The sequence below is a fragment of the Polypterus senegalus genome, chromosome 13, assembly GCF_016835505.1.
Source record: "Polypterus senegalus isolate Bchr_013 chromosome 13, ASM1683550v1, whole genome shotgun sequence".
Taxonomy (NCBI): Eukaryota; Metazoa; Chordata; class Cladistia; order Polypteriformes; family Polypteridae; genus Polypterus; species Polypterus senegalus.
Genome location: NC_053166.1, coordinates 145,452,801 through 145,465,977, shown reverse-complemented (window position 1 = coordinate 145,465,977; position 13,177 = coordinate 145,452,801). Strand labels below are relative to the sequence as shown.

The 13,177-nt window shown below is 40.0% G+C and overlaps 1 protein-coding gene across 1 annotated transcript in view; it reads left to right on the top strand.

Annotated features, from left to right (window-relative positions):
* Window positions 1-414: 414 nt before the first annotated feature.
* dnase1 (deoxyribonuclease I) overlaps window positions 415-13,177 on the top strand; it is a 14,580-nt gene continuing 1,817 nt past the window's right edge. Inside the window, exons 1-6 of the mRNA XM_039774917.1 lie at window positions 415-748; window positions 6,225-6,313; window positions 8,877-8,960; window positions 11,263-11,378; window positions 11,471-11,583; window positions 12,712-12,866. Of these exons, the coding sequence (XP_039630851.1) occupies window positions 602-748; window positions 6,225-6,313; window positions 8,877-8,960; window positions 11,263-11,378; window positions 11,471-11,583; window positions 12,712-12,866 (704 nt within the window). The 5' untranslated portion in view covers window positions 415-601. The remainder of the gene's footprint in view (window positions 749-6,224; window positions 6,314-8,876; window positions 8,961-11,262; window positions 11,379-11,470; window positions 11,584-12,711; window positions 12,867-13,177) is intronic.

Here is a 13,177-nt window from a genome sequence, read left to right as displayed (position 1 = left end):
TAGCCACATGTGTCTCATCTGAAAAAGGTCTTTTGACATATGGCTATTTTTAATAATATGGGTTAAGGTCACTAGATACTCAAATGGGAATTGTGGCAGGTGTTTATCGTTTGAATTAAAGCAGACATGTTTACCAGTAGAGGTGAAGGACATTTTAGAAATGTGAAATGTATGTATGAAGAAAAATAAAAAGTTTAAGTGATTAGAAGAGACACATCCAAAGTAAACATTTCACCTGGTCTTTCACACACACAAAACATTGTTTCTTGCAGTTTCAGCTGCACAGTATCTCACAGTTCTGATCTGTAAAACCAGATATTCAAAGTAGCCTACATTTACAATAAATATAAACTGCCACAGAGATTGGAGGATGTTCATTTCTCACATCTAAAATCAGGCCTACACAGGCAGGCATCGAGTGTAGCTGATAACAGAAGTGGTTTTCTTGCTAGCACAAAAATTAGAATTTGCCTCTATACTTGTGGTAGCTGTTGATTATCTCTAGCCTACATAGGCCATCAAAAGAAAAATTTGGAGATCTTTCAACACCAGGTGTTCTGAAGAATTCAGCTGCCATATAGGTCCTTTCTGTCCTTTCAGAATGCTGCCAAAGAGGACATGCCTGCTTTTGCTGTTGCTTTCATCAGTGCCAGGAGTTTTGTGTGGTCTTCTGATTGGAGCCTTCAATATAAAGTCGTTTGGAGACTCTAAAATGTCTAATGCAACTTTGGCTGATATAATTGTGAAAGTAAGTGATGGATCTAACATTTCGTGATGTCCTAATTGATTATTAAAAAAAAATCATGGGTCTAAATCATTGAAATGCTATCTGCTTTAATTGTAGTGGTGTGGTTAGCAATGCTACCTCACAGCACTTGGATCCTAGTTTAGTTCCACCTCTGGAATGTAATAAATTAAATGTGAATGTAATAGGGGCGGCACGGTGGCGCAGTGGTAGCGCTGCTGCCTCGCAGTTAGGAGACCCAGGTTCGCTTCCTGGGTCCTCTCTGCATGGAGTTTGCATGTTCTCCCCGTGTCTGCGTGGGTTTCCTCCGGGCGCTCTGATTTCCTCCCACAATCCAAAGACATGCAGGTTAGGTGGATTGGCGATTCTAAATTGGCCCTAGTGTGTGCTTGCTGTGTGGGTGTGTTTGTGTGTGTCCTGCAGTGGGTTGGCACCCTGCCCAGGATTGGTTCCTGCCTTGTGCCCTGTGTTGGCTGGGATTGGCTCCAGCAGACCCCCGTGACCCTGTATTCGGATTCAGCGGGTTAGAAAATGGATGGATGGTTGAATGTAATAGCTGTTCTCCAGATATTTTGGTGTTCTCCGGTTGCTAATCAATGATTTAGCCCTGAAAACCCTGACTTAGTATGGGAAGAATATATAGGGGAGAGGGCTGGTGGCATAGTTGTTAATGGTGCTGCTTCACAGGTCCAAGGTCTTCTGCTTGAATTCCAGCCCAAGTATTGCGAGTATGACATTTACACATTCTCACTGAATCTACATAGGTTTCCCTCTGACATCCCCAAAAATGTGCAGGTAAAGTTAATTGAAACTTCCAAACTAACCACACACAAGTGACTCTGCTCTGTGATGGACTACTGCTGTTGCTTTGGGCTCTGTGACCCATTCCTGCCAATTACCCTAGTTGGTGTGCAGTTTTCAAAATGTTCATGCTTTTTCATCTAATTTTTAGGGTCATATTTGATAATGTCCCTGTCTTTTGCCTTACAGTTCTGCCTGGCTTCTCCTACAGTGCATAACAGACGTCAGAACTGTTTGGTAGAGTATAGGATGAAATAGGTTTAGAAAATTAACTTCTTCTTCTTCCTCTTCATCTTTTCCCACTTCTATGTGGGGTTGATGTGCTTAATCAACCTTCTCCAAACAGCTCAGTCCTGCACTGTCTCGCCAATCAAGCCCTGTTCCTTTAGATCTGCTTTCACTTTAACTAATTACATGAATTTCTGTGTAGGCCCATTAAGTCAGAGTACCAATTTTCAGTTTTTTTTTTCCGCAGTGTGACTTTGTGATCTTCTGCACTATGCCAGAATCAAAGCCTTCATGCTGTCGTGGGCACCTCTACTTTATTTATTAAGTGACTTTGGCAATGAATTCTTGGGCTTTTTTGTCTGACATGTAAGCTGTAATGATTGATAGTAGGTAATGTTTCACATTAATCCCTTTGTGTGATCAAAAATGACCAAAGTGTGCTATATTTACATATTGTACAGCAAGAATAATTACAAAATTCCCTGGCTGCATTACAGTGATCTCTCCTTTATCGCAGGGGTTGCGTTCCAGAACCCCCCGCGAAAGGTAAAAATCCGCGAAGTAAAACCATATATTCATATGGTTATTTTTATATATTTTAAGCCCTTATTAACTCTCCCGCGCTCTTATAAACATTTCCCGCACAGTTATACAGCATAAACCCTTTGTATTCTCTTAGATATTAGGTAAGATTCGTTGAAATTATGCATGTAAACACACTGTTTATATACAGTAAAACCTAAATATTATTTTAAAGATATCGAGCATCTCCGATATCACATATGTTACAGCCATTACGATAGATAGATCGTTTTGGAGCCATAACGAAGGGCTTGACTGTGCACAAAGATAAACACAAAAGAGCACAGAAGGTAACTCTTTACACAGAGGAACACATTAATGCTGAATGAGCGAGACGAGACTTCCTGGTTAACGAAGCGCAATCAATTCGGCGCTCCGTCGCTGAGCCAATCAGCACACAGGAACTTAACTGTGTGCTCTGATTGGGTATCTTCTCTGCCATTCGCCAATAGCGTCCCAAGTATGAAATCAACTGGGCAAACCAACTGAGGAAGCATGTACCAGAAGTAAAAAGACCCATTGTCCGCAAAAGCAGCGAAAAATCTGCGTTATATATTTAGATATTCTTACATATAAAATCCGCGATAGAGTGAAGCCGCGAAAGTCGAAGCGCGATATAGCAAGGGATTACAGTTTTCCATGAGAAGAGCATAATTAATTGATAATTAATTAGTACTGCTTAGCAACAGATTGAAATGGGTGGAGTCAGAGCAAATACCACAGAAAAGAAAGATCTGGGATTGAGTTCAGATGCCATCTTGACATGGTGGAGGTTGATCCACAAACTGAACAAGAATCAGAATTAGTTTTATTCGCAAATACTTAATGAACAGGAATTTAACTTGGTAGATAGGACGCTGCTTATAACAGAACACAACACCGCATACAAATAACAGAAACAACATAATTTAAACAACATGCATTACAAACAGTTGCAGAAAAATGCAGCTTTAAAGGAGATGCACAAATGATGCTGGGTGTTCATATGCAGATGATATTCTACTTTTCTAGGGAAATGAACCCTCAGATCTTCCATATGTCTTGGGCCTATCCTTTGGAAAATTATCTAGATATAGGATAAACTCGTTCAAGTCATCTCTTTTCCTCTTAAATTCTTCATGCAGTTATTGCACTTCCCTCCAGTCATTTCCTCTACAAAGTATCTGTGCATAAAGATATCTCCATTACTTAAAATTACTGCAAAATCTTCCAGAAGGTTAAGGACTCTCTTTCCATCTTCCACCTAGTATCTATTTTCCCTTTCCTTTAGATCTAGACTAACAAATATAAAAATGAACATTGTCCCCATTTTGAACTTTATTGGTGCGATGTTCTCAATTATTGAAACATTTTTAGATCTTTGATTTCTTGATTCCTTTGGAATGATAAATGTCCTTTTTCTAAAGCACTCTATTCTGATACTCAGCACACAGGAGTGGGAAGTCTCGTTGCCTGATATGGAGCTCTATCACTGGGCTTTTGTTTCTTCATCCATTATGGAATTGATTCTCTCCTCATGACACTCCTCCTGCCTGGCTTACTATTGATGTCCATCCATCCATCCATTATCCACCCTGCTATATCCTAACTACTAGGTCACAGGGGTCTGCTGGAGCGAATCCCAGCCAGCACAGGGCGCAAGGCAGAAAACAAACCCTGGGCAGGGCGTCCGCCCACCACAGTACTATTGATGTAAATGTGGTATTTCCTAAATGACCTTCAGACCTCCCATATTGTAATTTAAACTTAAAGCTCACTCTTTAAAGTTGGCCACAGTAATTTCATATGCATTAGAAAAATGTCATTGTATTGAGAAATATTTGCATTCGTGTCCAAAATGGAATGCTACACTTTTGACACTTGAAATTTTGGTGAAAACATTGTATATTGTACAAAAGTTAGGTGGTTTTGTATCAGGTTTGTTGTATCTGCTTACTTGTTACCAGACCTATTTATGCTTGCATTATAAAAATTTGATCACCAAAAAAGGAAAGTGTGTTTGTGTGGTATGCACAGCACACATATACATGTAGTAATACTTAAACACACACACACACACACATACCTTTATATATGAAAGAACACACAAATAAGCGAGACAGACAGGCTAAAGTACTAGTTTTTAAGTGCTATGTTTCTGGGAAAGAACTGTTAAGGTGTCTGTTAGCTTTAGTTTTAATTGACCTAACATGATTACCAGAGGGGATTTTTTAAACAAGTCTGTGGTCATCCTTTTCACGTGATTTATGACACTTGATGCATCCAGGTCTGCAACAAATGGAAGAGCACAGCTCATTATCTTCTCAGGACATCTCACAACACACTGTAATTTTTTTCTTGGAGTGGACCATTGCTTAACCAAACCAGACAACAATTTACAGTGTGATCACATCTTTAGTTATGGCTTTATAGAACTGTACTAGGGTAGGCTGGGAAATGTTTAATTTCTTTAGTTGGTGTAAAAAAAAAAAATAACATCTGCTCCTGACACTTCTAAGTGATAGAAGTGGTGTTAATGTCCCATCTGAAAGTGTTTGAGATAGTTGTGCCCATACATTTGAAAGAGCCCACCATATTGACTGTAGAATCATTAATTTCTAGAGGGAGAGGTTGTACCCACTGCTTATGAAACTCAATTATCATTTCCACTGTTTTGGTGGTTTTGAGTACCAGGTTAATCATAGCGCACCAAGACAAAAGATGGCTCACCTTCTTTCTGTATACTGTTTCATTTCCAATAGAAATGAGTCCAAAAATGGTGCTGTCATCAGTGAACTTAACAATTTTGGATGAACGTTCAGTGGACTTACAGTCATGATGTATAGGGAAATGAATAGGGGGTGAAAATATATAGTCTTGAGGGGCACCTGTGCTAATACATAGGCAGTGTGAGAGGTGAGATCCCATCTGTTTCTGATTTGTCATAAAACGTGTTCATTTATAGATGGAGGCATGGAGTTTAGTTAACAATAGTTCAGGGACAATTGTGTTAAACACTGAATTGGAGTCTACAAAGAGTATTCTGGCAGAAGTTCCTTAACAGTCCAGATGCTCTAGCACAAAGCACAGGCCCATGATTATGGCGTTGTTCACAGATCTATTTGCCCTGTATGCAAGCTGAAGTGAGTTAAGACGAGAAGCAGTAACAGACTTCTGATGGATTAGAAATAGCCTTTCAAATATTTTCATTAGAACTGACTTTAATGCAATGGGCTTGTAATCATTTTTGGGAACATGCAGCAAAAACTAAAGATGTGGAATAGTTCAATGTGCAAGAGACTGGTTGAAGATGTCAGTGAAGAGGGGTACAAGCTTGTTTGTGCAGTGTTTATTGGTTGCGGGGGGAACCAAGGCTTGTAGAACTAGAATGGCGAGTAGTATTATAAGACGAAATAGAGAAATTTTAGACAATGCCAATATGAAATAGAAAAATGAAACATGTAATTTAAACAGGAGACAAAAAGACGAAACATGCTTCAAAATATAGGGAACAGGAGTCCCAACTTGTAAAAATGAGCATGGGGTGAAAGCCATGGTCTGGATTATATGACATGCCTAATAGCAAATGAGACACGGCAGAGACTGCCAGGATTGTGCCTGCTAGTTGAAATAGTTGGTGCCACAAGTGTGGACAAGTGTGAAGCACTATATTTAAAGGTCTTAAGGCAGAAACTAGTTTGAATTATACACAATAATTACTATGATCTGTGGTGGGCTGGCACCCTGCACTGTGTTGGCTGGGATTGGCTCCAACAGACCCCCGTGACCCTGTAGTTAGTATATAGCAGGTTGGATAATGGATGGATGGATGAAATTACTATGATATAGGGAAGCTGTATGGCTGACTGGCTTCTCTTTGTTCCTCTAGGTTGTGCAGAGATACGACATCATACTAATACAGGAAGTGCGAGATGCTGATCTGACAGCCACCAACAGCCTAATGAAGAAACTGAACAGGTACAAGAATTTTTACTTCTCAGTTTACTAGGAGTGAAATAAAGCAGAATTTGCCCTGAACTGTTATGAGAGTGAATATTTTTATTCTCCTGTGATACTTGTTTAAAATAAATCAGGTTCACCTCAGTTGGAATGCCAGAAACACTTTTCACTGTCAAACCCTCAAATTCTCAGTACCAGAAATGCACATTTACAACACTTCCAAGAGCTCATGTTGCTAGTCTGTGACTGCATCTATAAAAACTCTTCATATGAACCCCTGGGTCACCCAATTATCTCTGTGTGTCTATACACGGGCAAAGGCATTATCATCTGGTTAATTTTGCAGATGATACTAAACTAGATAGAAGAGAAGATGATGTAGAATCAACTAAACTGTTACAGTGGAACTTGGGCAGCATACAGACTTGGGCAGATTTATGGCAGATGAAATTTAATGTATGCAAATGTAAAGTATTACATGTAGATAGTAGAAATGTTAAATTTGCATACACAATGAGAGGTCTGAAAATTAAAAGTACCACCTTAATAAGAAAGACATGGGAGTCATAGTGGAATTATCACTAATGACTACCAGAAAGTGTAGGAATGTTAGGTTGTATTGTAAATCTCATTGTGTGGAGTATAAGACAAGGAAGATTATACTTAAGTCATATAATGCATTGATGAAGCCTCTTCATGAGTATTTTGTAACTGTTTGGTTTCCATATTACAAAAAAAGACATAACAGCACTAGAGAAAGTCCAGAGGAGAGTCAGTAGGCTTATTTCAGGACTGGGATTTACAGTAAGAGCTACTAACAACAGCACCCAGCATTGTCTGGATAAGCAATTTTAAGGCAGAACTATCTAACTTCTATAGACAACTATCTATAGACAAATGAAATTGATTTATTTTAGTTCAGGGCTCAAGATCTGTGGTAAGGTCATGGCTTTAAAAGACACAGTAGATAAAAGGTACCCAAAGGTCAAAATTTGGGGTTCTAAAGTAGCCTAGTGTCTCTTTCTAAAATTGGACCAAGGGAGGAAAACTGTATAAAGAGCAAAGACAGACACACACACACATTCATGCACATACATACACACATTAAACTTTATATATCAGATGAGAAAAAACTAAGTTTAAGGAGTAACATGATTATGATATAATGATCACATGATGTTTAAAATTATGAAAGGGGTAACACTTCAGTTTAGGTACTGCAAAAATGCATCTATAACTCATTTACTCTTATGTAACAAAGTTCAAGTCAAGTTGAGGAGCATGCACTGGTACAGTGCGTTGCCGCACCCACTACACGGGATCCTGGTTGGCAACCCCCCAGGCAGACACGTGGTCCAGTCCTAACCACCGGAAATGACGCTCCATCTGCCGCAGCCAGGTATTACGTGGGTGACCCTTTGGCCTGGTCCAGCCACTTGGGTCCCTAACAATGAGGAAATGCGCCACATGGCCGTAGTGCCGTAACTGACGCTCCCTCACAATGCAGGTAATGTGCCTCATTTGAGACTCCATGAGCAACCACTCATTCGACATGAAGTCAAACCAACGGTACCCAAGGATTTTCCGGAGAGACACAGTACCAAAGGAGTCCAGTCTTCGTCTCAGGTCACTGGATAGCGTCCATGTCTCGCAACCATATAGCAAGACAGGAAGCACCAGGACTCTAAAGATTTGGACATTCGTCCTTTTGCATAGATATCGGGAGCGCCGCACATCCCTTTCCAGCGACCTCATGACCCCCCATGCTCTCCCAATCCGTCTACTGACTTTACAGGAAGAGTCACCAGAGACATGAATGTCACTGCCAATGTAAGTAAACCTCTCAACATATGTAACAAAAACTTAACAAAAACTTCTCTTGGTCTTCATAACACCTATAAAACATCAGTCGATAGGATAATCATTTATGTGCAGGGTGACATATTGATATATTGTTAAAATGACTTGTTAATATGAAGGATTTACACAAAATACAGAATACCAAGAGAAATGTGTCTCAGTTAAGCCACCTCAGACGAAGTGAAGTTTTGTTAGTTGGCCACACTGAAGTAATCACATTACAGATACTTTGTGAGTATTATGAAGACCCAAAGAAGCATATGCTGAGGTCTTATTACATAAGAGTAATTAGCATTAGTTGCATTTTTACAACGCCTAATTTAAAGTGTTACCCTGAAAGAAATTAGTACAGTGCTCTGAGTATCCCAGCTGTTACTTTGAAATAAATTCTTCAACAAGAACACAGGGACATGCAAACCCACTAAGGGCAGTTTTTGCACAAATGTTTGAAAGTGTTTCTTCACACAGATAACCAGACACATGGAACAAATTACCAAGCAGTGTTGTGGCAAGTAGGACTTTAAGGCCCTTTAAATCTCAACTTGATGCTATTTTAGGCAATCTGGGTTAATAGGATGGATGTGTTTTTAGGGCTGAATGGACTGTTCTCATCACAATTGTTCTATTCTAATCAGTATAGAGCATAGTATATACCAGATTACTGTGCTAATACAGGTGTTGCATAACCTGCAAGTGAAAATGGACTTTATTTTTTCCTTAGTGACCCTGCACATGTTTATCAGCATATTGTGAGTGAACCCCTGGGGAGAAGCACCTACAAGGAGCGTTATCTTTTTGTATACAGGTAAGCCTTCCACCCTTCCATTTTTTAACCAATTGTATCCAGTTAAGAGGCGCAGTGGCTGGAGCTTGTTTTATCATTGGTGGCTGAAGGGCAGGAACCAAATGCTCATAGGATATGCAGGAATACAGGTAAGGTTTTGAACAATTTCACTTTCTAATAAATGCATTATGTAAAAAATCAATACACATGGTGATACAATGGAAATGATGGGGTGGTGTGGTGCTTAGTGCTGCTGTATCACAAATCCATCGTTCTGACTATGTGTTTATGTGGCATCTGTTCAATCTTTATGGGTGGAATGGTGGCTCTGAGGTTAGGGATCTAGGTTGCTGGTTTGAATCCCGTAAATGCCAGAAGTGACTCTAATCTGTTGGGTCCTGGAGCAAGGCTCTTAACCTGCAGTTGCTTCATCCTGGGTATAACATTAATCTGCATCCATTCCCTGTAAGCAGGTCTGTCAACTTGCAGGGAAAACCTAGGGGTTGGTAGCAGGATTGGCACTCCAGCCACCACAAAAAAACTCACACTGTTACAGCGTTGCATTGATGTGTCACCCGTTGCATGGCTGCATTCGGGTCTCAATCCAGGAGGTTCATTGAGCAGTGGGTGCGGCAACGTGCTGTAAAATCAGCGCATGCTCCCAACTTCTCTCCTCCTCTGCTCCATCTTTCTATGTCTGCAAGTATGTTCCTTCCTCATTGCTGAACATGCATGAATGGGACCTGTAATACCATACCATACCATATTTATTTGTTGAGCGCTTAAAAACACAGCATTACAACTGACCGAAGCGCTGTACAGTTACAACAAGCAGGACTAAAAGCAAAATATTAAAAACAAACATTAAGAGAGAATTAAAACAGAGATACTAAAAACAGGTCAGGGGACCAAATAAAATAGAGAAAATAGCAAAAGGCAAATGCAAAATGAAACAGGTTAAGAATTAAAAGCCAATGTGAAGAAGTGCGTTTTTAGGCGAGATTTGAATGTGGCGACTGAAGCGGCTTGCTTAACCACTAAGGGCAGGGAGTTCCAGAGCCTGGGTGCACAGACGGAGAAAGCCCTTTCACCACAAGCTTTAAAACGTGCCTTGGGAACGGTTAGGAGCAGCTGATCTGCGGATCTAAGAACACGAGGGGGATTGTGACAATGAAGCAAGACACTCAAATAGGCGGGGGCTAGACTGTTTAATGCCTTATAGGTTAGGAGGAGAATCTTAAAATTGATTCTGAATCTAACCGGCAGCCAGTGTAGGGTTTTTAAAATCGGTGAAATGTGTTGGATTCTGCTAACTTCCAATTAGAAGCCTTGCAGCCGCATTTTGAGCCAGTTGGAGTCTAGAAAGAGTGGCCTTACTGATACCAAAAAGGCAGGAATTAGAGTAGTCAAGCCAGGACGTAATGAATGCATGGATTACTGATTCCAGGAGGTGGTTAGGCAGAATAGGCTTGAGTTTGGCGATTCGCCTTAGATGGAAAAAGCAGGATTTTACTGTGCTGTTGACTTGAGCATCCATTTTTAGGAACGTATCCATTTTGATTCCAAGATTGGAGACAGACGAAGTTACTGGAATGGGAAGAGAAACGAGGCCAAGGACTAAATGTAACAGACTGCCACTATCTACATGTTGCACGTTCTTCCTGTCAGGATAGTCGCTGGCTCCTCATAACACTGATTTGGATTAAGAAGGTTTGAAACTGTTAAGTCACAAAACGATTTAACTTTAGGTTTATTTAACACACAAAAAATGCATTTACTATTTGCTCACCCATTCATTCATAATGTAAGCCCATTTGTTCCAATACAAGGTTGCTGAGGATTAGAGAAACATCTTGTGCAAATCCATTACAGGGCACACTCACTGCTACAATTGACATCTTTGGGATGTCAGACATTATAGAGTCATAGATTGAATGTAAAAACTCCACAAAAAAGAATTTCCAAGTCAGGATGAGCCACCCCTGTAAATATAAAGTAAACCATTTAATGGATTTCTTTGCCATTATCTGACAAGTAGTGTGTGGTCTAGTGGCTGGAGCATTCTCCCTTACACCATGAGGAGGTCAGTTCAAATCTCAGTTCTAGATCATTTTGTAACCCTTAGAACTCATCTACTGTCATCTTTCTTTTTCAATACACCTACTGTGTCACATTGAACAAGAAAGTCCTTTTGCATGGGGATTGTACAAATACAGTAATATGGCGGTCAAGCAGAAAATATGCCTTTTAACATTTTTGTGTCCTCATAGCCGATACTGAGGAACCCTAACCCAATTTTCTCTCTTCTCTCAACTTGCTCCAGGGCCAAAAAGGTGTCTGCAGTTTCCAGCTTTCAATATGATGACGGATGTGAGAGTTGTGGTACTGACACCTTTAATAGGGAGCCCTTTGTTGTAAAGTTTGCATCACCTTTTTCAGGTGCGTTTGTTTTCCTACTCAGTTTCAATGTGTCATTTTCATCGAAATTCATTATTTAAATTTTAACTGAGCAGGTTGTATTTTTTTTTTAGCCATTTCAGAGTTTGCCATTATACCTCAGCATACCTCTCCTGATGAGGCAGTGAAAGAGATCGATGCCCTTTATGATGTCTGCAGAGAGACAACATCCCAGTGGAAATCAGACGTACGGTGACGATCATTTTCATTTGGTCAGCTATAAACAAGAAACAGCATACTGGATTTCTATCTCATGTCACAAACAGATAAAGAGACTTACATGAACTTTGAAGTGTTAACTGTAGTATAGTAGATTACAGTGAATATACAACACTCAAAAAAATAAAGGAATACTTTTTAATCAGAGTATAGCATCAAGTCAATGAAACTTCTGGGCTATTGATCTGTTCAGTTAAGTAGCAGAGGGGCTCGTTAATCAGTTTCAACTGTTTTGGTGTTAATGAAATTAACAACAGTGGCACTAGAGGGGACTGGCACCCTCCCCGGGTTTGTTTCCTGCCTTGCGCTCTGTGTTGGCTGGGATTGGCTCCAGCAGACCCCTCCATCTAGCAGTAGTTAGGATATAGCAGGTTGGATAATGGATGGCACTAGAGGGGCAACAATGAGACGACCCCCAAAACAGGAATGGTTTAACAGGTTGATGCCGCTGACATTTTTCCTGTCTGGCATGTTCTAACATTATGGTAAAACATAACATGCTTTTGTCCAGATCTTAGTTGTGACAGTGCCATTATCTATTACATTTCCTGTGCCTTCACATAAATAGAAAGTGTACAGCTGACTAGTGTCTCCGGTGTTCCTATACTGGCATAACCTGGACCTCTCTTGCTGTATATATAGCTCTCTCTAATGCCTTGACACTTTCTGTAGGTCTTTTTCACTGTTGGTGCCTTTATTCCAAACAATCTCTTCTCCACCCAGTTGCCTATTCACAACGTTTTGATGCATGGAAAAACTATACCCATCACTACAGTATGTCCCATAGTGGACACATGGAGTAAGCACATCCTACTCAAGTCCATGGGAGTTCTTCATGTTCTCTAGTTTCTTGAAGCCAACATGAGTAAGTCTAAATATGTGCATGAGTGTAACAAACTGGCACCCCATTCAGATTGGGTTCTTGCCCAGCACCCAACTCCAAATCCTTACAAACCTCTATTGGAATAGATCGTTTCAAGAAATGAAAATGAGCCATATGGCCATAAATTCTCCCATTCATAATATATGAAGTTCAGCTACACTGGCCCAGCATGTCACATCTCCATCTGCATTAATTAACTCAATGCCATTTCAGAACATTCTTTTGATGGGGGACTTCAATGCTGATTGCTCATACGTGAGACCTTCTGACTGGTCCAAAATTCGTCTGCGCAGCAACTTGCAGTTTGAATGGCTCATCTCTGACAGCATTGACACAACTGTTACTAATACCAACTGTGCTTATGACCGGTAAGAATACAATATTTTGGCTCTCTGTATTTTTAATAAATCTGAAAACATTTCTAAAAACCCGTTTTCATTTTGTTATTCTGGAGTATCGGGGGCTGCCTGATGAAGGGACAAAATTATTTTTAGTACAAGGCTACAACATAGCAAAATGTAACAAAAAGTGAAAATGCTTTCCGAAAACAATGTAAATGTGTGAACTTCAGAACACACATTCAAGACACACGCAATGTGTAATATTAGTCTAAGTTGTGTTAAATAAAGAATGATATTTTAAGGCAAAATGTGTGCTAAAATTAAAATCCAGAAAAAAA